Here is a 22,568-nt window from a genome sequence, read left to right as displayed (position 1 = left end):
GAGAGCACTTTATTCTCATCAGTCAATGTATGACGTTCAAGATCTGATGGTTCATTTGAAAGTCAGGACTCCTGGATCCTGTTCCCACCTCTGCCTCTGACTGGCTATGTGACTTCAGACAAGTCACTTCACCTTTCTCAGCCTTAGTTTCTCTCTCTGTCAGTTAAGGATAACAGTCTTTTCCCACCTACCTCACCGCAGGTGGAGGATGGGGAGTTGTGGGGATCAGTTTGAGAGCGTCACTAGTAGTAGTACATAATATAAGGTGCCCTTTCATGTCGAGTCCCATCAGATTATGACATTATAGCTGGAATATTCTATTTTACTTGTGTTTTATTATTGTTAAATAGTTAAGAGCAGCAACTACTTAGCACACACTGAAGCATCTTATCTAATTTTCTAGATCAAAGCATCTCCTCTTTGAGTGCAAGGAGACATAAGAACATAAGAATGCCCATACTGCATCAGACCGAAGGTCCGTCCAGCCCCGTATCCTGTCTACTGACAGTGGCCGATGCCAGGTGCCCCAGAGGGAGTGAACCTAACAGGTAATGATCTAGTGATCTCTCCCCTGCCATCCATCTCCACCCTCTGACAAACAGAGGCTAGGGACACCATTCCTTACCCATCCTGGCTAATAGCCATTAACGGACTTAACCTCCATTAATTTATCCAGTTCTCTTTTAAACCCGGGTATAGTCCTAGCCTTCACAACCTCCTCAGGCAAGGAGTTCCACTGGTTGACTGTGCGCTGAGTGAAGAAGAACTTCCTTTTATTTGTTTTAAACCTGCTGCCCATTAATTTCATTTGGTGGCCCCTAGTTCTTATATTATGGGAACAAATAAATAACTTTTCCTTATTCACTTTCTCCACACCACTCATGATTTTATATACCTCTACCATATCCCCCCTTAGTCTCCTCTTTTCCAAGCTGAAAAGTCCTAGCCTCTTTAATCTCTCTTCATATGGGACCCGTTCCAAACCCCTAATCATTTTAGTTGCCCTTTTCTGAACCTTTTCTAATGCCAGTATATCTTTTTTGAGATGAGGGGACCACATCTGTACACAGTATTCAAGATGTGGGCGTACCATGGATTTATATAAGGGCAATAAGATATTCTCCATCTTATTCTCTATCCCTTTTTTAATGATTCCTTACATCCCATTTGCTTTTTTGACTGCCACTGCACACTGCGAGGACGTCTTCAGAGAACTATCCACGATGACTGCAAGATCTTTCTCCTGATTTGTTGTAGCTAAATTAGCACCCATCATATTGTACATATAATTGGGGTTATTTTTTACAATGTGCATTACTGTACATGCATCTGAAAAAGTGAAGCTTATGCTCCAATACGTCTATTAATCTATAAGGTGCCACTGGACTCTTTGCCGCTTTTACTTTATGTTTATCCACATTAAATTTAATTTGCCATTTTGTTGCCCAATCACTTAGTTTTGTCAGATCTTTTTGAAGTTCTTCACAGTCTGCTTTAGTCTTAACTATCTTGAGCAGTTTAGTATCGTCTGCAAACTTTGCCACCTTGCTGTTTGTCCCTTTCTCTAATTCAGGGGAGTAGTGAGCCTTGGTGAGATAATGGGCATTACACCCCTTTGTGAAGCAGAAAGGGGTGTGCCAAGGTGTTGAGTGCCAAGGAATTCTAAAAGTTGCTACAAGAAATGGTCAGGGCCAAATTCTGTCGCTATTAAAGCCCATTCAGGGCTATGACTCCCACCGTTTTAGTCACCAGGGGTTCTTTGCCAGGGGGAGAGAAGAGGTTCCTGGCTCAGCTTTTGTGACCTTAACAAACTAGGTGCTGTACACCAGTTCTCTTCTGAGCTGCTAGAAAAAAGTATCTTCCCATCCATTAGCAAGACAGTACTTGGGGACTTACAGATTAGTCAGCCTCACTTGGATACCTGGAAAGCTACTGGAACAAATTATTAAACAATCAGTTTGTAAGCACCTACAGGATTGTAGGAAGAGTAAGTGTGGATTTGTCAAGAACAGATCATTCCAAACCAACCTTATCTCCTTCTCTGACAGGGTTACTGGCCTAGTGGATGACTTAACTGGGAATTGGTCCTGCTTTGAGCAGGGGGTTGGACTAGATGACCTCCTGAGGTCCCTTCCAACCCTGATATTCTATGATTCTATGAGGGGAAGAAGTAGATATCCTATATCTTAGTGTTAATAAGGCTTTTGACAAAGTCCCACATGACATTCTCATTAGCAAACTAGGGAAATGTGGCCTAGATGGAATCAGTATAATGTGGGTACACAACTGGTTGAAAGACAACGATTCTTTGAATATGATCAATGTTTTGCTGTCAGTCAGACTGTATCTAGTGATTAGTCCTGGGTCTGGTACTATTCAAATATTTTCACTAATGATTTGGATAATGGATCAGAGAATATGCTTATAAAAGTTGCAGATGACAGCAACTGGAGAATTGATTTGAAATCAACAAGATGGAATTCAATAAAGACGTGCAAAGTATTTAACTTAGGAAGGGAAAGTCAAATGCAGAACTGCCAACTAGGGAATAACTGGCTACGTTGTGGTAGTGCTAAAAGGATCTGGGGGTTACAGTGGATGACAAATTGAATATGAGTCAGCAATAGGATGCAGTTGTGAAAAAGGATAAAATATAATTCTAGGGTGCATTAACAGCAGTGTTCTTTATAAGCCAGGGGAGGTAATCATCCCACACTACTGAGGGACAATCTGGTAACAGTCTTGGAATATGGTAAGGACTGTTCTAAAAAGGACCATGATCAATTGTTTTCCATGTCCACTGAAGGTAGGACAAGAAGCAATGGGCTAAATCTGCAGGAAAGAAAATTTAGGTTACAGATTAGGAAAAACTGTCTAACTATAAGGACAGTTAAGTACTAGAATAGGCTTCAAGGGAGTTTGTGGAATTCCCACTGAAGGTTTTAAGGGATAGTCTAGGTTCACTTGGTCCTTCCTCAGTGCAGGGAGCTGGTCTTGATGACCTCTCGAGGTCCCTTTCAGACTGACATTTCAAAGATTCCATAAGAGAGCTAGGGGTGGAAGGTTGTCTTCCTTTTTGAGAGGACAATGTTGTTGATGTTGGGTGTTTGCTTTTAACCAAACAGTTCCTAACATCACACTCAATAATAGCTTGACCCTCAATTCACAATGAAAAGCTCCTACCAAACATCATCTACACAAACAAATAAATCACAATCAACTAATATTGAACGATCTCTTTCTAACGTTGCATTACATAAACTATACAGAATATTGCAACAACATAGAAAATATACCATTGAAAAAGCACCATTTTGGAATCTACCATTGCTCCTAGAGGGGATAATTACAGATTGATGGGCAGGAGGAGGTGACTCCTCAAAGATTTCTGTGCCTATCACTTGCTGGGAGAAAGCAAAGAGTTCCTAGGAGTTTCTTTAACTGGCTGGATCAGTTCATTTATGAAAACAAGCAACTAACCCATCATAGAATCATAGAATCATAGAATATCAAGGTTGGAAGGAACCCCAGAAGGTCATCTAGTCCAACCCCCTGCTCAAAGCAGGACCAATTCCCAGTTAAATCATCCCAGCCAGGGCTTTGTCAAGCCTGACCTTAAAAACCTCTAAGGAAGGAGATTCTACCACCTCCCTAGGTAACGCATGCCAGTGTTTCACCACCCTCTTAGTGAAAAAGTTTTTCCTAATATCCAATCTAAACCTCCCCCACTGCAACTTGAGACCATTACTCCTCGTTCTGTCATCTGCTACCATTGAGAACAGTCTAGAGCCATCCTCTTTGGAACCCCCTTTCAGGTAGTTGAAAGCAGCTATCAAATCCCCCCTCATTCTTCTCTTCTGCAGGCTAAACAATCCCAGCTCCCTCAGCCTCTCCTCATAACTCATGTGTTCCAGTCCCCTAATCATTTTTGTTGCCCTTCGCTGGACTCTCTCCAATTTATCCACATCCTTCTTGAAGTGCGGGGCCCAAAACTGGACACAGTACTCCAGATGAGGCCTCACCAATGTTGAATAGAGGGGAACGATCACGTCCCTCGATCTGCTCGCTATGCCCCTACTTATACATCCCAAAATGCCATTGGCCTTCTTGGCAACAAGGGCACACTGCTGACTCATATCCAGCTTCTCGTCCACTGTCACCCCTAGGTCCTTTTCCGCAGAACTGCTGCCTAGCCATTCGGTCCCTAGTCTGTAGCTGTGCATTGGGTTCTTCCGTCCTAAGTGCAGGACCCTGCACTTATCCTTATTGAACCTCATCAGATTCCTTTTGGCCCAATCTTCCAATTTGTCTAGGTCCTTGTGTATCCTATCCCTCCCCTCCAGCGTATCTACCACTCCTCCCAGTTTAGTATCATCCGCAAATTTGCTGAGAGTGCAATCCACACCATCCTCCAGATCATTTATGAAGATATTGAACAAAACTGGCCCCAGGACCGACCCTTGGGGCACTCCACTTGATACCGGCTGCCAACTAGACATGGAGCCATTGATCACTACCCGTTGAGCCCGACAATCTAACCAGCTTTCTACCCACCTTATAGTGCATTCATCCAGCCCATACTTCCTTAACTTGCTGACAAGAATACTGTGGGAGACCATGTCAAAAGCTTTGCTAAAGTCAAGAAACAATACATCCACTGCTTTCCCTTCATCCACATGTAAGCAGTGTCAGGATGAGCTCCACCCTGACATCTGGTGGTGAGGTGTGGCAAGTTGTGGAAAAGAACTTCAGGGGCCGATCTCATTTGCATAGGCACACCCACCACGCCTAGAATGAGACCATAGCTGCCCAAATGGTCACTTTGGCTGCTGTGGGATCCCCAGTGTCTCTGTTATTGGGGCAGGAAGAATAAATTGTTATTACCCTGATTATGGGAACTGTGCTTGGAACTGTACGTGGCCTTTTGTTATGATGGAGGGATTCACCATCAACTAAGTAGCACTCGCTAGGCAAGGGTCATGGGTTCCAAAACTGTGTGAATGGAGAGAGGCTGGGGACAAGTAGTAGTACTTGGTGGCATGGGCCCCTTGGTGAGGGCCTTACATGCTGATTGCACTTCCTCCTCTCTCCACTGTGGAATATCAGAGCTAATTTTGATTTCATTAGAAGTCTAGTTATAGGCTGCTGAGCTGACTTTGGGCTGACAGTGCACCAGCACTGGGGCTCCCCTACTACAAGCTGAATTCACCTAAGAGCTGAAATCACTGAGTGTTGTGTTAAGTAGTGGGGGAGCCTGAAGATATATTGTGGAGCAGTTTGCGGGACGGCTGGTGAAGCAGTTCGACGCGGAGCAGTGTGTGGATGGCAGGAGCTGCTTGTGGGCCGTGGAGCTGAGTTCGTGGGGCAGCTGAGCGAAGGAGTTCGTGGGGCGGCTGACGGAGCGGAGCGCAGCTGAGCGAAGGAGTTCGTGGGGCGGCTGGCGGAGCGCCGCTATGGAGCTATGGGGCGGTCAGCTTCAGATCACGTAAGGTGCCTCTTACCCCCGTCCCATTTCCACCCAGGTTGGGAGGTAAAGCTCCGCCGATAAACTTTCGAACTCTGGGGCTGCCCTGACCAGGGACAGAGACTTTTGGGGCATTGGACTTTTGGGACTTTGGGTGATTTGGGGTTGCTGGACTCAAGAACCAAAGGGAAAAGGGCATGCCCCAATTTGCCTGGGGTGGGGTTGTTTTTGCTCATGGGTTGTGTTATGAATCCTGTTGGTGGTGTTTCCCCAACATAATGCCACATTGTTTCTCTCTGTTATTAAAAGACTTTTGCTACACTCAGACTATGTGCTTGCGAGAGGGGAAGTATTGCCTCTTGGAGGCGCCCAGCGGGGGTGGTATATATTTGTCCCAGGTCACTGGGTGGGGGCTCGAGCCGGTTTGCATTGTGTTATTGGAATGGAACCCCTAGATATTGAACCCGGCCCTTGTTGCTGCCAACTCTGACGGGCAGAAGGGTTACATTTTTGGGGGCTCGTCCGGGATCGCCTGGGTCAGTACCCCTCGCAAGCACCTGTTGAGTGATCCACTACATTGGGAAACAATTTATATTTTTTTTTGTTTGTGCTTATATTTTGAGGAAATTACTGTTTGTATAATGGCTAATATGTCAGGTTTGTTGGGCCCTGGCTCAGCAGCTTCTAGCTCGGAGGCTGCAGCCTCGGCTGATGATTGGACAAAAGCTCTGGGGCAAATATTGGAAAAGGTTGTGCTGCCCCATGCTGAGTCAGACTCTTGTCGTAAGTTAAGATTATTTGCTGGGGAGGAGGAGTTTGAACCCTGGTTAGAGCATACCACTGAAATGCTGCAAGAGTGGGCCGTACCAGATGCAGAAAAGCGAAGATGCCTTATAGAGAGCCTTGGCGGCCCAGCATTAGATGTGATTCGCACCCTGAAGCTCATTGACCCTGGGGTCAGTGTGAAGGACTGCCTAGAGGCCCTTGAACACAACTTTGGGAGCGTAGAGGGCCCTGAAGACAGCTACTGTAAGTTCCTTAATTCCCGACAACAAAAGGGCGAGAAGGCTTCAGCCTACATACAGAGACTGGAGAGACTGCTTCAGAGAGCTGTCATGAGGGGAGCAGTGACTGCTGAGCAGATGGATCAGACCAGACTGGCTCAAATTGTAAGAGGAACTCAGTATCAGAACCCGATTCTACTTCATCTCCGGCTAAGAGAACGACGGGAACATCCCCCAAGTTACTCCCAGCTGATAAAAGAGGTCAGAGAGGAGGAAGAAAGGCAGGCTGCCAGTGAGTTTTGGGAAGCCCAAACATCGGAGCCAGCCAGCACAACACCACTGCAAATGGCCAGTGTACTGATGGTGAGCACCAGAGAGGAACTTGCCCAACAAATGCAGGTCCTGACGGAACGGATAGCTGAGCTGCAAAGTACCGTTGACCGAGTTAAGACTTCTAGGAATAAGAAGCCTCAAACTGTGGCGATTGAGAAGCCCGCACTTAGAGCCACCATCCCCCCCAGGCGAAGGGGGAAAGGTCAATTCTTCTGCTACCGATGTGGTCAGGATGGACACAGTGCTGCCAAGTGCCGTAATGAAGAAAACCCCTCCTTAGTGTATGGAAAGCTGAGGATCAGTTGGGAGAGATCCGGTAGCTGCCAGAGGGTCTGGGGACGGGGACCCCCCAGGTCTGCAGGATTTGAAGATTCCCCCAGAAAAGACTGTCCAGCTGGGATCCCTGCAGGACTGATAGGGCCTCGAGCAGAGGTCATGGTGAGGATCGAAGGGGTGGAGTGTAAAGCAGTGCTTGACACTGGATCTCAAGTGACTATTATATTTCAGTCATTCTACCAACAGATGCTTAGGCACCTGCCTATACAGCCACTGACTGGCCTTGGCCTATGTGGCCTCAGCATGGATGAATACCCCTATCAAGGGTATGTCATAGTGCACCTGGAATTCCCAGAGGAGGTTGCTGGGGTAAGAGAAGAGGTAGACACAGCTGCCTTAATATGCCCTGACCCTAAAGGGACTTCTGATGTGTCTGTGCTGATAGGGACCAACTCCAGTCTCTTCAAGGTACTCGCGGATTACTGCAGAAGGCGGGCTGGGGACCAGTACCTGAATACCCTGATGATCCATACGCTTTGTGCTGAAGCCTATAGGAAAATTGAGAGCGCTAAAAGGGACACATCTGAGCTACCGCTTGGGGCACTGAAGTACGCGGGCACAACCCCCTTAGTAGTGCCTGCAAGGACGGAGCAAGAAGTGCTTGTCATGAGTACCTGTCTGAAAGGCAGTAAAGGGACGTTAGCAATGATAGAGCAGCCGATGGGAGGAGAGCTCCCTGAAGGAGTGCTGGTCCCCAGTGGAGTCATAACCCTACCTGCTGAAGCCCAGGAAAGGGTGACTATACTGATTGCTAATGAAACGAGTCGTGATATTTTTGTGAAGCAAGGACAAAAGATAGCAGACCTCTTTGAGCCTGAGTCGATTGTAAAACCCCAGTATGAAACTCCAGTTTCGGCAATAGACCCAGCAAAGTTTGACTTTGGAGATTCACCAGTGTCCGAGGACTGGAAAGATCGCCTGAGGAAGAAACTTTGTGAAAGATCCAAGGTGTTCTCACTGCATGAGTGGGATGTGGGATGTGCAAAAGGAGTAGAGCACAATATCAGACTACATGACTCTCGACCTTTCAGGGAGAGATCTAGGAAGATTGCTCTCTCTGAGATGGAAGATGTGCGACATCATCTTCAGGAGCTGGCTGCGAATGGCATCATTACAGAGTCCCGCAGCCCATACGCCTCACCCATTGTGGTAGTCCGCAAAAAGAATGGGAAAATCCGGATGTGTATTGACTACCGCACCCTAAACAGCCGTACTGTGGTCGACCAGTACACTATGCCTCGAGTGCAAGACGCCTTAGACTGTTTGCTGGGAAGCCAGTGGTTCTCTGTGTTGGATCTTCGAAGTGGATACTACCAGATCCCTCTGGGAGAAGAAGATAAGGAGAAGACAGCCTTCATCTGCCCATTAGGGTTTTATCAGTTCGAACGCATGCCCCAAGGGATTTCTGGAGCACCTGCCACCTTTCAACGTCTCATGGAGAAAGTTGTGGGAGACATGAATTTACTGCAAGTGTTAGTTTATTTGGATGACCTGATTGTGTTTGGAAGAACCTTAGAGGAGCATGAAGAAAGACTTCTTAAAGTGCTTGATAGGTTGGAGGATTATGGTCTGAAGCTTTCAATTGACAAATGCCAGTTCTGCAGAACCTCAGTGAAGTATGTGGGTCACATTGTGTCCCAAGAAGGTGTGAGTACCGATCCTGATAAAATAGAAGCACTCACTACATGGCCACGTCCAAGTAACTACAGAGAACTCAAGACCTTCCTTGGATTTAGTGGCTACTACCGCAGATTTGTGAAAAACTATGCTACGATTGTAAAGCCTCTGAATGATCTTACCAGGGGACATCAGTCCAGCAAGAACAAATCTAAGTCCAAGAATAAGGGGAGGTCCCCAAAGCCTCCTGTGCAGAGACACAATGGCCCCTTTGCACCATTTGGGCCACGGTGGGATGAGAGATGTGAAAGGGCTTTTCGAGAAATCATTACTTGCCTAACTCATGCTCCAGTCCTAGTTTTTGCTGACCCAAGCAAACCATTTATCCTGCATACTGATGCCAGTTTGGAGGGTCTGGGAGCAGTCCTGTACCAGGAAGTGGAAGGCAAATGTAAACCGGTAGCCTTTGCCAGCCGAGGATTGTCTGATAGTGAAACTCGCTATCCCACCCACAAGCTGGAGTTTTTGGCCTTGAAATGGGCCATCACTGAGAAATTTCGAGACTACTTGTATGGTGCTCAGTTCCAGGTGTGGACAGACAACAATCCACTGACTTATGTGTTAACAAGTGCTAAGCTGGATGCTACAGGGCAGAGATGGGTGGCCGCCTTGGCTAGCTATGAGTTCAGCATTCAGTACCGATCAGGGAGAAGCAATGTAGATGCAGATGCATTGTCCAGGCGTCCGCAGGCTCCAGAAGTTGCTGTGATACCCACAGATGGAGTGAGAGCTATTTGCAGTGTGAGTCGCCGAGAGCCAGAGGCCCGTGAAGGCTTTCAGGGATGTGTTGCAGAAGCTTTGGGCCTGCCCCCTGAATGCATGCCTTCTGCTTCGGTGAACTATATTGCATTAGACCAATCTCCTTTGCCCATGCTCAATGCGGCTGACTGGCAAGAAGCCCAGCGGCAAGATATTGACATTCGTGATACACTACTTGCCAAAAGGGAGGGGCGAAGCCCAGCTGCGGTTGTCCCACCTAACCCGGAGGGTAAACTACTATTGAGAGAATGGACCAAACTAAAACTGATTCAGGGAGTGCTACACCGAATGACCACTGACCCTTTACAAAAACAACGAGCACAACTAGTACTGCCAAAAAAGTACAGAGCCCTGGCCATGAGGGCCCTGCATGATGACTTTGGGCATTTAGGGATGGAGAGGACCCTGGAACTTATTCGTAGTAGGTTCTATTGGCCCCGAATGGCTGAAGATGTTCGCAGGAAATGTGAGACTTGCGCTCGATGTGTTCAAAGGAAAACTCTGCCCACGAGGGCTGCATATCTCAAGAACATCACCAGCAACAAACCTTTGGAGTTGGTATGCATTGATTTCTTGTCTGTGGAGGTAGACAAGAGGAATGTTGGAAACATTCTAGTAGTGACTGACCATTTTACACGGTATGCACAAGCATATCCCACACGTGATCAGAGGGCCACCACCGTTGCTCGAGTATTGTGGGACAAATATTTCTCAGTCTATGGATTCCCGGCTCGGATACACTCTGATCAGGGGCGGGATTTTGAGAGTCACCTTCTGAAGGAGGTGCTGAAGATAGCAGGAATTAAAAAGTCTAGGACAACGCCTTATCACCCCCAAGGTGATCCTCAGCCCGAGAGGTTCAATCGAACCCTATTAGATATGTTGGGAACTTTGCGACCAGAGCAGAAGGCAACCTGGAGCCAGCATGTCGCATTTCTGGTGCATGCCTACAATGCCACAAAGAACGATGCTACGGGAGTCACCCCATATCTCTTGATGTTTGGGCGAGAACCAAGATTACCCATAGACTTGTGCTTTGGTGTATCAGAGGATGGAGATAGCTATGAAACTCATCAGCAGTATGTATCCCGACTAAGAGAAAAGCTGCGGGATGCTTATCGCTTAGCTACCGCTGCGGCTCGGAAGAACGCAGACCGCAACAAACATCGATATGATGCTAGAGTGCGTTCGCAGGAGCTCCAGCCGGGGGACAGAGTCCTGCTGCGAAATTTGGGTATTGCTGGCAAACACAAGATAGCTGACAGATGGAAGGCAATACCTTACCTGGTGATGGAAAAGCTGGGAGATCTGCCGGTCTACAAGATCAAACCTGAAGACGGTCCAGGGCAAATAAAGACGGTGCATAGAAACCTTTTGCTCCCTGTGGGGGAATTGGTAAGCACCCCTTGTGAGATGGGCCACGGCAGGGCCGCCGGGCAGAACAGAGGTGCTAGACCAAAGCCGCCATCCAACACAGACAGTGGGCCCCCTGCAGCTAACTTACCCCTATTCTGCACATCTGAGAGTGAGTCTGAGGAGGAAGACACAACCCTGGTGTATCCTGGGATGGAGACAAGATTTCAGTCTCGATCAGCTGAACCAAACGAGAGTTTTCCCTCTTCCGCCCTAAACCCAATGGCGGAACTATTTAGGCCCCTTTCTGATACCCCGGTGCTGCTGATGAGACCCCCCTGTGATGACAAACACAGGTTATTGGACAATGGGGACAGACAGGTAGAGGATGTCCTGGGCACCTTGGACCCTCCAGCGTTAGAACTAGGAGTGCAGGGGCCTACGCCAGTAGCCGAGGGACCCTCCAGGGAAGCCTCTCCATCCGTCACTCAAGAGGATGTTCCCCCTACCTCGGCAACAGAGATTCTCAATAAACGAGACAGGGTGATAAGACCAGTGAAACGGTTAACTTATGATGCACCTGGGGTGACTAGTGAGGAGCCAATACATTTAGCACACAGGCTTGTGGAAGCTAAAGTGGGCTTCCTGAGGCCCTTTGGAGGAAACCAATGAGTTGGTATAAAGGGAGTGTGATTTGTCGGGACGACAAAGTCTCGGCTGGGGGGAGGATGTAAGCAGTGTCAGGATGAGCTCCACCCTGACATCTGGTGGTGAGGTGTGGCAAGTTGTGGAAAAGAACTTCAGGGGCCGATCTCATTTGCATAGGCACACCCACCACGCCTAGAATGAGACCATAGCTGCCCAAATGGTCACTTTGGCTGCTGTGGGATCCCCAGTGTCTCTGTTATTGGGGCAGGAAGAATAAATTGTTATTACCCTGATTATGGGAACTGTGCTTGGAACTGTACGTGGCCTTTTGTTATGATGGAGGGATTCACCATCAACTAAGTAGCACTCGCTAGGCAAGGGTCATGGGTTCCAAAACTGTGTGAATGGAGAGAGGCTGGGGACAAGTAGTAGTACTTGGTGGCATGGGCCCCTTGGTGAGGGCCTTACATGCTGATTGCACTTCCTCCTCTCTCCACTGTGGAATATCAGAGCTAATTTTGATTTCATTAGAAGTCTAGTTATAGGCTGCTGAGCTGACTTTGGGCTGACAGTGCACCAGCACTGGGGCTCCCCTACTACAAGCTGAATTCACCTAAGAGCTGAAATCACTGAGTGTTGTGTTAAGTAGTGGGGGAGCCTGAAGATATATTGTGGAGCAGTTTGCGGGACGGCTGGTGAAGCAGTTCGACGCGGAGCAGTGTGTGGATGGCAGGAGCTGCTTGTGGGCCGTGGAGCTGAGTTCGTGGGGCAGCTGAGCGAAGGAGTTCGTGGGGCGGCTGACGGAGCGGAGCGCAGCTGAGCGAAGGAGTTCGTGGGGCGGCTGGCGGAGCGCCGCTATGGAGCTATGGGGCGGTCAGCTTCAGATCACGTAAGGTGCCTCTTACCCCCGTCCCATTTCCACCCAGGTTGGGAGGTAAAGCTCCGCCGATAAACTTTCGAACTCTGGGGCTGCCCTGACCAGGGACAGAGACTTTTGGGGCATTGGACTTTTGGGACTTTGGGTGATTTGGGGTTGCTGGACTCAAGAACCAAAGGGAAAAGGGCATGCCCCAATTTGCCTGGGGTGGGGTTGTTTTTGCTCATGGGTTGTGTTATGAATCCTGTTGGTGGTGTTTCCCCAACATAATGCCACATTGTTTCTCTCTGTTATTAAAAGACTTTTGCTACACTCAGACTATGTGCTTGCGAGAGGGGAAGTATTGCCTCTTGGAGGCGCCCAGCGGGGGTGGTATATATTTGTCCCAGGTCACTGGGTGGGGGCTCGAGCCGGTTTGCATTGTGTTATTGGAATGGAACCCCTAGATATTGAACCCGGCCCTTGTTGCTGCCAACTCTGACGGGCAGAAGGGTTACACACAGAACCAGTAATCTCATCATAAAAGGCGATTAGATTAGTCAGGCATGACCTTCCCTTGGTGAATCCATGCTGGCTGTTCCTGATCACTTTCCTCTCATGCAAGTGCTTCAGGATTGATTCTTTGAGGACCTGCTCCATGATTTTTCCGGGGACTGAGGTGAGGCTGACTGGCCTGTAGTTCCCAGGATCCTCCTTCTTCCCTTTTTTAAAGATTGGCACTACATTAGCCTTTTTCCAGTCATCCGGGACTTCCCCGGTTCGCCACGAGTTTTCAAAGATAATGGCCAATGGCTCTGCAATCACAGCCGCCAATTCCTTCAGCACTCTCGGATGCAACTCGTCCGGCCCCATGGACTTGTGCACGTCCAGCTTTTCTAAATAGTCCCTAACCACCTCTATCTCCACAGGGGGCTGGCCATCTCTTCCTCATTTTGTGATGCCCAGCGCAGCAGTCTGGGAGCTGACCTTGTTAGTGAAAACAGAGGCAAAAAAAGCATTGAGTACATTAGCTTTTTCCACATCCTCTGTCACTAGGTTGCCTCCCTCATTCAGTAAGGGGCCCACACATTCCTTGGCTTTCTTCTTGTTGCCAACATACCTGAAGAAACCCTTCTTGTTACTCTTGACATCTCTGGCTAGCTGCAGCTCCAGGTGCGATTTGGCCCTCCTGATATCATTCCTACATGCATCAATCTATAAGCTATTAGTCTCCAAGCGCAACATATAGAAAAATACTTATAAGTATTTCTTCAGATTTAGTAAAAACTCAGGCAAGTTTGTAATGACCTCACATTATCCAAATAAATTATAATAATTGCATGACTAACCATTTCTGCATCTGTAGAGAGGTTTGTCTCCTACCCCTTTGTGTTGAGAAGGCCAATGGAGGATTGTTGCTGTTTGGGGATATTATACTGATTCCCTGCCAAAAGCAAACAACTGAAACCCCAGAGCCAAACACTCCTCGTTCTGGGCAGCATGCTCTGACCTCTAATGATCAGATGCTCCTTAGCACTGAAAGAGCAGCTTTTCCTGAGAGCTCTCCCAGCACTTTACAATAGAGGTATTAAATCCCCATTTGACTGCTGGGCACTGAGCCATGGAGGGGGGAGCGACTTGCTCAAAGTCCCACAGAAAAACCAACAATGGACCCAGACGTCTGGACTCCCAATCCCCTGGTACAGTGACTACAACGGATCACGCTGCCTCTCAAAGGCAGGGGGACTGGACCTAAGGGCCTGGCTGTAATTGCCAGCTCTCGGAGGGAGTGTGCAGCAGTGATTAGTGAAGGGACTTGGAAATAAGGACTGCTGGGTCCCATCCATGGCTCTGACACTTGGTGTGACCCTGAGCCAGTAGCTTCCCTTCCCTCCCCATGCCTGTTTCCCCTCAGGAGGGTTGGGGTTCCTACAGCCTTCATGAATGTGTATAAAGTACTGGTATGTCAGGTGCCGAGAGCCGTCTTCACCCCCGCAGTAGGGCAGGGTTCTGGACCCCTGCTGCTGGCTGAGTTTCTCTGTCCCTTGGCAATAGGATAGACTCTTGTTTTCACAGCCAGTCAATTGCCCAGTGTCCACACCCTCCCTGCTGGCTGAGCAGGGTAATGCCTCTGGGGACCACCCTCTCCAGCGTGCCTTGGGTTGGAGAGTGAGGAAGAGGGTGAGGGACAGCTGGTGACTGAAGATCCACCTAGAGCAAGTAAGTGGCATTTCCTCTGTGGCTTCCCCTGTCTGTCCGGGGAGAAGCAGAATTGGGGGAGAGAATCTTTGCAAAAAGTCCCCAGGAGCCCCTTGCTTTCAGACTGGGCCACAGGTTCTTTGCAGAGGCTTCTCAAGAGCCATCTCCAGTTTCTTTGGAAATGTCTCAGTAATGGGGCTCCCAGCCCTTCCCTTGTGGGAGACTGTTCCTCAGGCTGAGAATCTCTGAGCTGGGCCAGGCTCTCTGAGCTGCTGTGGAAATCAATGGGAAACAGGGGCCCTGGGCTTCATATGACTAGGGAGGTTGTGAATCTGACATGGGGAAAGGTTTCCCAGGAGAAGTCCGGACTCCTGGGTTCTGTTCCTTCTCTCACCTGGGCGGGAGCATGGCCTGGGACAGGACGAGGGGGCTGCTTGTCCACGCTAATCAGTGGTCTTTGTGTCTGATCCCACTGCTCTAAGAGTATGAGATTCCCTTGGTACTGCAGCACCAAGAGTGGCAGGGGGACCTTTGGGAGCAGATCATGTAATGAGCTCGTGCCAGGGTGTGTGCACCCCCTCTGGGGAGAGGAGGAGTTGCTCTGGCTGGGGCAAGAGGGACCAAAAAAGGCCCATTAATGAGATGCTGCACTGACCCCAGACTCACGCCTGCTTGGTTCCACGATGGCCAGGTTCCTGAGGATTTTCAGGAAGAAGGTTCTGCAGGTGGCCCCAGAGCTTGAGGGAGGCAGCTGCCATCTTCCCCAGGAGCAGAGCAGCCCCTCTGTCGCCGCTGGTGGGGAAGCAGCTCCCAGCCAGGCCAGGAGGAGGAAGTGTCTGGCTTTCTGGAGGAGGCGCCAAGGGAGAGTGGCACTGGCCAGGCCCAAATGGAGCTGGCCCAGGATGCAGCTGGGCAGGCAGGACCAAGCCCAGGAGAGGAGCCAGGCAGGGTGGCTCTGGGGCTTCTTGTGTGGGAAGCACCGGCACCAGGAACCTACCCTGATTCCCAGCAGGAGACATCGCCCTGCCCGGTCACTGAGGACCTTCCAGCCTCCCCAGGGCAGGAGGCGGAGGATCCCTGCCCCAGTGCCACCAGCTCAGCCCACTCCCCATGGGGCAGCAGCAGCTCTTGGGAGTCTGGCAGCAGCGAGGCCGATGGCTGCTGCTGCTGCTGCATCCAGATGAGGAGCCAGGCTGGGCTCAGGGAGGGAAAAGCACGGGACTGTAGTGATATGGAGTGGGGTGCTATCTCAGCTCAGGCGTCTGGCCTGAGCCACACGAACCCCAGTGACACCAACAGTGGTCACACAGCTGTCCCTGGGAGCAAGGGGATCTGGGGGATTGGGGAGCAGCGGGAGCTGCTGCCACTTGGGTCCCCGATTCCCCGTGGGGCAGGCACCTCCTAGGGAGTCCAGAACAGTGAGAGGGGCTCTCTGAAACAGCTGGGGGCCAAACGCATTCCTGAGAGTGAGGAGTGTGGGGCCTGCTCTGCCCTACGTCCCTGAGGTGGGAAGGGAGGACACCACACCCCTGTCCTTCCCCTGCATGCCAGCAGGAGTCACCCTGTCCCCTTCTCTCCCTGGTGCAGGGGCCCCCAGGGACTCATTAGAGGAGGTGGAGAAGGGGGTGGGCATGGCCAAAGAGGAAACTGCCCTCCAGGTCTCATGGAGCAGCTCCAGGGCAGAGAACAGGTACAAACATTCCCCAGCTGGGCTGGAACTGACATTGTCCTGCCCCTTCCCAGCATCCTGACCCCCGGCAGGGGGGTCTTGTCCCAGCCGATCCACCACCCCAATGGAGATTTTATCCCAGCTGATATGGGACCCCCAAGATGGGGGTGTTTGTCTCACACTATCTGGGGTCCCCTCCCCCCTTTCCTACCCTGTCTGTGCAGGAGTCATGGGTGATTTTGAGAATGAGGGGATCCCCACTCTCCCCCCTCAAGGCCTGAACCATGGAGCTGGTGTGGGAGGGGCAGGGCAGTCCCTGGCTAACAAGCTGTCTCTCACCCAGCCCCACTCCTGCTGGGTACAGGATGAGGCCAAGAGCTCAGGTTCCTGCACACTATCACCCCCCTTGTGCATCACTGCACAGCAGAGAGGGCAGGACACGTTGGAGCCGCACTACTCCAAAGCAGCTGTGGTGGAGAGGATTGTGGTGAGTGAGCCACGGTGCCTGGCAGCTGGAGGGAGGCAAGAGACATGGGATGGGCAGGGGCCTCCCCATGGCCAATGGGTGGGGGATGGGTGGTGCTGGAGGAGGCAGCAGAGGGCAGAGATTGCTGGGATATGGTTGGGGAGAAGAGAACGGTCATTAGTGGGGCTGGAGAGGAGGGGCAGCTGAGGCTGGTGGGGAACAAGGAATTCCAGCTCACTAGTCAAGATGGAGTCAGAAGGAAGCAATTTTGACAGGTAGGAGGGAATAAGGGGAAGGGAAGGAGGCATAGGCGCCGACTCCGTGGGTGATCCGGGGCTGGAGCACCCATGGGAAAAAATTAGTGGGTGCTGTGCACCTACTGGCAACCAAGCTCCTCGCCCCCCCTCTAGCGTGCCGCATCCCCACTCCTCTGCCTACCTCCCAGCATTGCCTGCCTGGCCGCTGCCAAATAGCTGTTTGGCAGCATTAGCATGCTCTGGGAAAGAAGAAGAGGAGCGGGAACATGGTGCGCTCAGAGGAGGAGGTGGGGAAGAGGCGGGGTCAGGGTGGGGATTTGGGGAAGAAGTTGGAATAGGGGCAGGGAGGGGACAGAGTTGGGGCAGGGACTTTGGGGAATGGGTTGGAATGGGGGGGGCGGGGGTGGGAAGAGGTGGGGCAGGGGTGGGGCCTCATGTAAGGGGTGGAGTGGGAGCAGGGTTGGGGGCAGAGAATGGGGGAGTCGAGCACCCAAGGAAAACAGGGAAGTCAGGGCCTATGGGACGAGGGGCCAATTTTGATTGGCAGGAAGGAATCAGATGAGGGGATGCAGTTGGGAGGCTCCTGCTGGTGGTGTGGGGCGCTGGCTGTGTAACCTCACTGGGAAGTGTCAGTGGGGTCTGAATCTCACGTGCTCTTTTGTCTCCTTTGGGTCTCACAGGAGCTCACTGAGGAGTTGCCCAGTGACTCTGCACCCAGCACAGTCTTCACCAACTCCCTGATCACTGTGAGCAACCTCATGTACCGAGACCCTCCCGCCCGGCTCCCCTAACCCTGGTGCTGCTCAGGCCCAGGGCAGGGAGTCACTGCCCCTCCCCCTCCCAGGTCACCCCCAGGTGAAGCTCCTCCTCCAGAGGTGGCGGGAATATTCACCCACTCTTGGCTCACCCTCAAATATTTTCACTTCGGTAGCATTACAATGGCCTTGGGGAGAGGCTCACTTCTGGGGTCAGATACAGGAGGGACCACAGGGAACAGGTGCTAGTCCTTCCCTGCCACTGTCTGTCTGTGAGGCCTTGCCCTTGTCCTTTCCTGGCTCAGTGCCTCAGTTTCCATTCTTGCCAGCCTGTGCCTATTTCCCTGCGGTTTCACACCTGTGTTGATGCCAGTCGCATCCCTGCACTGCACAGTCTGATACCGGCTCCTCTCTCTTGCCAGCACAATGAAACCTGCCCTGAAGCCAGAGCTGGAGACCCACTTCCTGCAAGCTATCCTGCATGGTGTCTTCACCATGGGCATGGAGAGGTACAGCACCCATGTCCAGGTAGATCACTCTTCTATTCCTCCCTGCCAGGAGTGGCCTCTGGCCCCTGCTCCCTTGATTAGCTGGAGCTACAGAGATAGGGTTGGGGTGGGCAGAGATGGAACAGGCCACAGGGTTGGATCCGTCCCGCTGGGGCGATTACATTACCCATCCAAGGAGGATTCTTTCCTTCCTTCCTTCCACATGCTGCGTTTTGCCCAACTTCCATCCATAGCAACTTGGCTGTTCCATACTCTGCTGTCTATGAGGCCCTCTGCAGAGACCTGCTAAGGGCATTAAAGAGCCAGCTGTGACGCTGCCATGAGTCTTTGCTAATTGCCTGCAGTGGGACATGAATGAGAGAGGCCACGACATGTGTTTGGGCTCTCACCAGTGCTTCACAGAGAACCCTCTTCCCATCCTGTGGCAGGTGTAGCCCCAGTTTCCCTAATGCTGACCCATGGCTCTCCCTTCCTTTGTACGCTCTGCACAAGGTCTTGGCAGAGCTCCTGGATGCCATGCCAGGGAACCTGCTGGCAGAGTCCCCAGACACAGACAGGCTCCAGTACATCTTGGAGGTGAGCCCAATGAGGAAGGGCAGGGGGCAATTCTACCTTAATCATAGGACTAGAAGGGACCTTGAGAGGTCATCTAGTCCAGTCCCCTGCACTCGTGGCTGGGGAGGACTGGAAAGGAGAGACTGGAAGATCCATTTTCTAGTCTGTCCTCCTAGCTGGGATCCCATTGGGCCATCCTTGGTCAGGTCAGTCAGTACAATGCAATGTTGGGCCCTTCCTCCTTCAGGGAAAGGAGCTGGGACTTCAAGCCAGGGCTCTGCCTGGTTCTGTTGAGCAGTAACCACAGGGTCCTAGGCTGCCTTGAGGAGTGAGAGCCTCAACTTCCCACCTTCCCCCTGTCATGAGATCCAGGAGATGATCCTCAGAGAAGAATCACTGTTTCCTTTCTAGAGAAACCAGAGGACTCCAGGAAATCAGCCAATCTCTCCTATGGGCACTAAGATTCCTGGTGGGGATTGTCCTCACAGTCACTATAATCAAGGTGGGCCATGCTGGAAATGACCCACCTTGATTATCACTACAAAAGGTTTTTTTTCTCCCCTGCTGGTAAAAGCTCATCTTACCTGATCACTCTCCTTACAGTGTGTATGGTAACACCCATTGTTTCATGTTCTCTGTGTATATAAAATCTCCCCAATGTATCTTCCACTGCATGCATCCGATGAAGTGAGCTGTAGCTCACGAAAGCTTATGCTCAGATAAATTTGTTAGTCTCTAAGGTGTCACAAGTACTCCTTTTCGTTTTGCGAATACAGACTAACATGGCTGCTATTCTTAAACTAGTTAGGAAATGGGACCCAAGAGACAATTGAGACGGACAGAAGCTAGGCAATGGGACCCTTAAAGAAACAAGCCCCTGGGCATCTCAGACTGACCCCAGCTGGGTAATGGGACCCCTGTCGAAACCCGCCAACTCCTCTGAGATTGACTCCAGCTGGATGATGAGTCGGTCTCTGTCTCACCTTCTCTCCCTCCCCAACTTAGGATCAGTCCCCCCAAACACACCCAGGATACTCCATCTACTGGAGGTTTCAGAGTAGCAGCCGTGTTAGTCTGTATTCGCAAAAAGAAAAGGCATACTAGTGGCACCTTAGAGACTAACCAATTTATTTGAGCATAAGCTTTCGTGAGCTACAGCTCACTTCATCGGATGCATTCAGTGGAAAATACAGTGAGGAGATTTATATACACCCAGAACATGAAAAAATAGGTGTTACCATACACACTGTAAGGAGAGTGATCACTTAAGATGAGCTATTACCAGCAGGAGAGCGGGGGAGGCGGGGGAGAAAACCATTTGTAGTGATAATCAAGGTGGGCCATTTCCAGCAGTTAACAGGAACGTCGGAGGAGCAGCGGGGGGGTGGGGGGGAATAAACGTGGGGAAATAGTTTTACTTTGTGTGATGACACATCCAAAACAGACTCCAACAAGAGACTGCTGAATTGGAATTAATTTGCAAACTGGATACAATTAACTTAGGCTTGAATAGAGACTGGGAATGGAGGGAACCTGAGGGAATGGAGGCAGGACCCTACAATGGGGTGGGGGGTGTTTGGCACTGGAGGTCACTAGAGAGGAAGACAAGAGTCCACCCCAGGGGTCAGGAGGGTAAATCTATCCCTGAGACATGGGCAGGTGCTTGGTGGAAATGCTGCTGGTTCAGTTGCCATGAATCCCCCGATTCCTGGGGGCATCCAAGTCTGTGACAGGTTCTTGTCCTCTTGCAGCAGGAGGACATCACGGCCAAGATGATGTGCCAGCTCCATGCCATCCGATCCCTTCGCAGGTGCCTGAGCCTCTACAGGAGTGCTGCCTGATAGAATGCCTGTGATGGGGGGGGGTATAAACCCCACACCTGGGCCAGGAGGGGTTAGAGAGCTGTCCTGGGCCTCTGTGATCCTGTACCTGCAGAACCTGCTCCAGCTGGAGGAGTGTGGGAAAGTGGAGAAACCAGCACAGAAGGGGTTAAGGAGAGCCAGGGATGGGCCTACAATAAATGGGCTAGGATGTGACAATTTAAATCCAGTGATAGGGTTTGTTGTTGCTGCCAACCTCAGAGTCAAAACTGCTAGCCAAGTGGCAAGGACCATTCAAGGAGGTAAAAAGAGCAGGGGCGGTTGATTATGAAATCCGCCATCCAAGGAAGAGAAAGGAGACACGGGTATACAATGTGAACCTGCTGAAGGACCAATAGAGCCTCCTTATAATGCCTTTTCCACCGGACCCTGAACTGAGCCCACAAGTCCCCTTAATCCATTATTCTGGCCCTAATAGAAACAGCAAATACAACGGCTAATCAAAGACTTTCCCTCAGTGTTCTCAGCAATGCCTGAAGAAATCCACCAAGCCTACCATCATGTGGATACCAAAGCAGGAAAAAATGGTTCCTGAGAAACTACAACCCATTCCATGGATGTTGGGGGAAACGTTCTGCAAAGAACTGCTGGCTGCGTTGGACCTAGGGGTCATTGGGGAATCCCCTAGTGAGTGGAGGAATCCCATTGTACTTGTGCTAAAGCTGAACGGATCAACCCATTTTTCCATGGATTTCTGGAAGATAAATGCACTATTGAAATTTGACCTGTATCCTATGTCTAAAGTAGATGCGTCACTGGAGAGTTCAGTGGCCACCAAATCTATCTCCCCTTTGTCAGGTCAAGAGTGGGACTGGCAGATTCTTTTGATATGAGTCACAGGAAAAGACCTTATTCTCCACCCCATTTGGCCAATACCAATTCAAGCCTAGGGCTGGCCTTAGTGGTGGGCACCATGGTCGGGGGGTCATGTGTCAAGAGGCAAAGGGCTCAAGCTCCTCCTCGCTCCCTGCAAGGTGCAGCACGGCACAGCAAGAGCGCCCACCTCCTCGCTCCCAGATGGAGCGTGCTCTGATCATTACCCCACTGGTTTCCCAGCCTGACTCCTAGTCCTACCTCCACATGCTGCGAGCCAGCAGGCTCTCCCCTCCCACCCTCGCACCTTCTGGGACTGTCCCAAGCCCGGGCTGTTCCTCCTTCCCACCAGCAGGCCAGTGAACTCTGTCCCCGTGCAGCGCAGCAGGCTGCGGCCCAGGAGGAAACACTGCTCACAAGGGCCCCACACCCAGCCCGGACAGCAGCAGGGCTCAGGGCCAGCCTTATGCGTGGGTGACGTGGTCAAGAGGGAAGGAGCAGGGCTGGCCTAGGGAATGAGGGACCTTGGGGCAATGTGGGAGGAGGCAGCGGAGCCCAGGGGCAATGTGGGGGTGGGGAGCCCAGGGAGGTACTGGGGGCCCGGGGTGCCAAAATACAAATTCACCCAGGGTGCCATTTTCCCGAAAGCCAGCCCTGGTCACACGTGGGGGTGGGATGGGGTGGACTTCAGCAATCAGACACAGCAAATAACACAACTGTCACTTTACAAACATCTGGCACTTTGGAGCCAGTCCTCTGGTTTGGAGGCCAGGCTGGTGAATTTGGGGGGGCTGATCTGTGATTTTTGATCTTTTGGACTGAGCAGCCCTGCACCTCTGACCCTGATCTGAGTGAGCCCCGATAACCTAGTGTTGGGGACACTGGGCATGGCCACTAGGTAACTCGAGGGGATGGAAGACCATGAATGTTGATGAAGCCCCCTCCACTAGGCCCAGGTGTCCTTGCCACCCCCCCAACCTGGAGGCACTCGCAGCAGTTATGAGTACTAGGCCCAAGTGTCCTTGGCCCCCCTGC

The 22,568-nt window shown here is 51.0% G+C and overlaps 1 protein-coding gene across 1 annotated transcript; it reads left to right on the top strand.

Moving 5' to 3' along the window:
• The first annotated feature begins 443 nt into the window (after positions 1-443).
• LOC311532286 (uncharacterized protein) lies at positions 444-22,083 on the top strand. Its single transcript, XM_084650611.1, has 5 exons — positions 444-548; positions 14,507-14,650; positions 16,642-16,785; positions 18,199-18,304; positions 20,592-22,083. The coding sequence occupies exons 3-5, from the start codon at positions 16,664-16,666 to the stop codon at positions 20,679-20,681; spliced, it is 318 nt and encodes a 105-aa protein (XP_084506737.1). The 5' UTR covers positions 444-548; positions 14,507-14,650; positions 16,642-16,663; the 3' UTR covers positions 20,682-22,083.
• The last annotated feature ends 485 nt before the right edge of the window (positions 22,084-22,568 follow it).

This window comes from Lepidochelys olivacea, assembly GCF_965140295.1.
Source record: "Lepidochelys olivacea isolate rLepOli2 genome assembly, chromosome: 17".
NCBI classification, from domain to species: Eukaryota; Metazoa; Chordata; order Testudines; family Cheloniidae; genus Lepidochelys; species Lepidochelys olivacea.
This window is presented reverse-complemented; position numbering and strand designations above follow the sequence as displayed.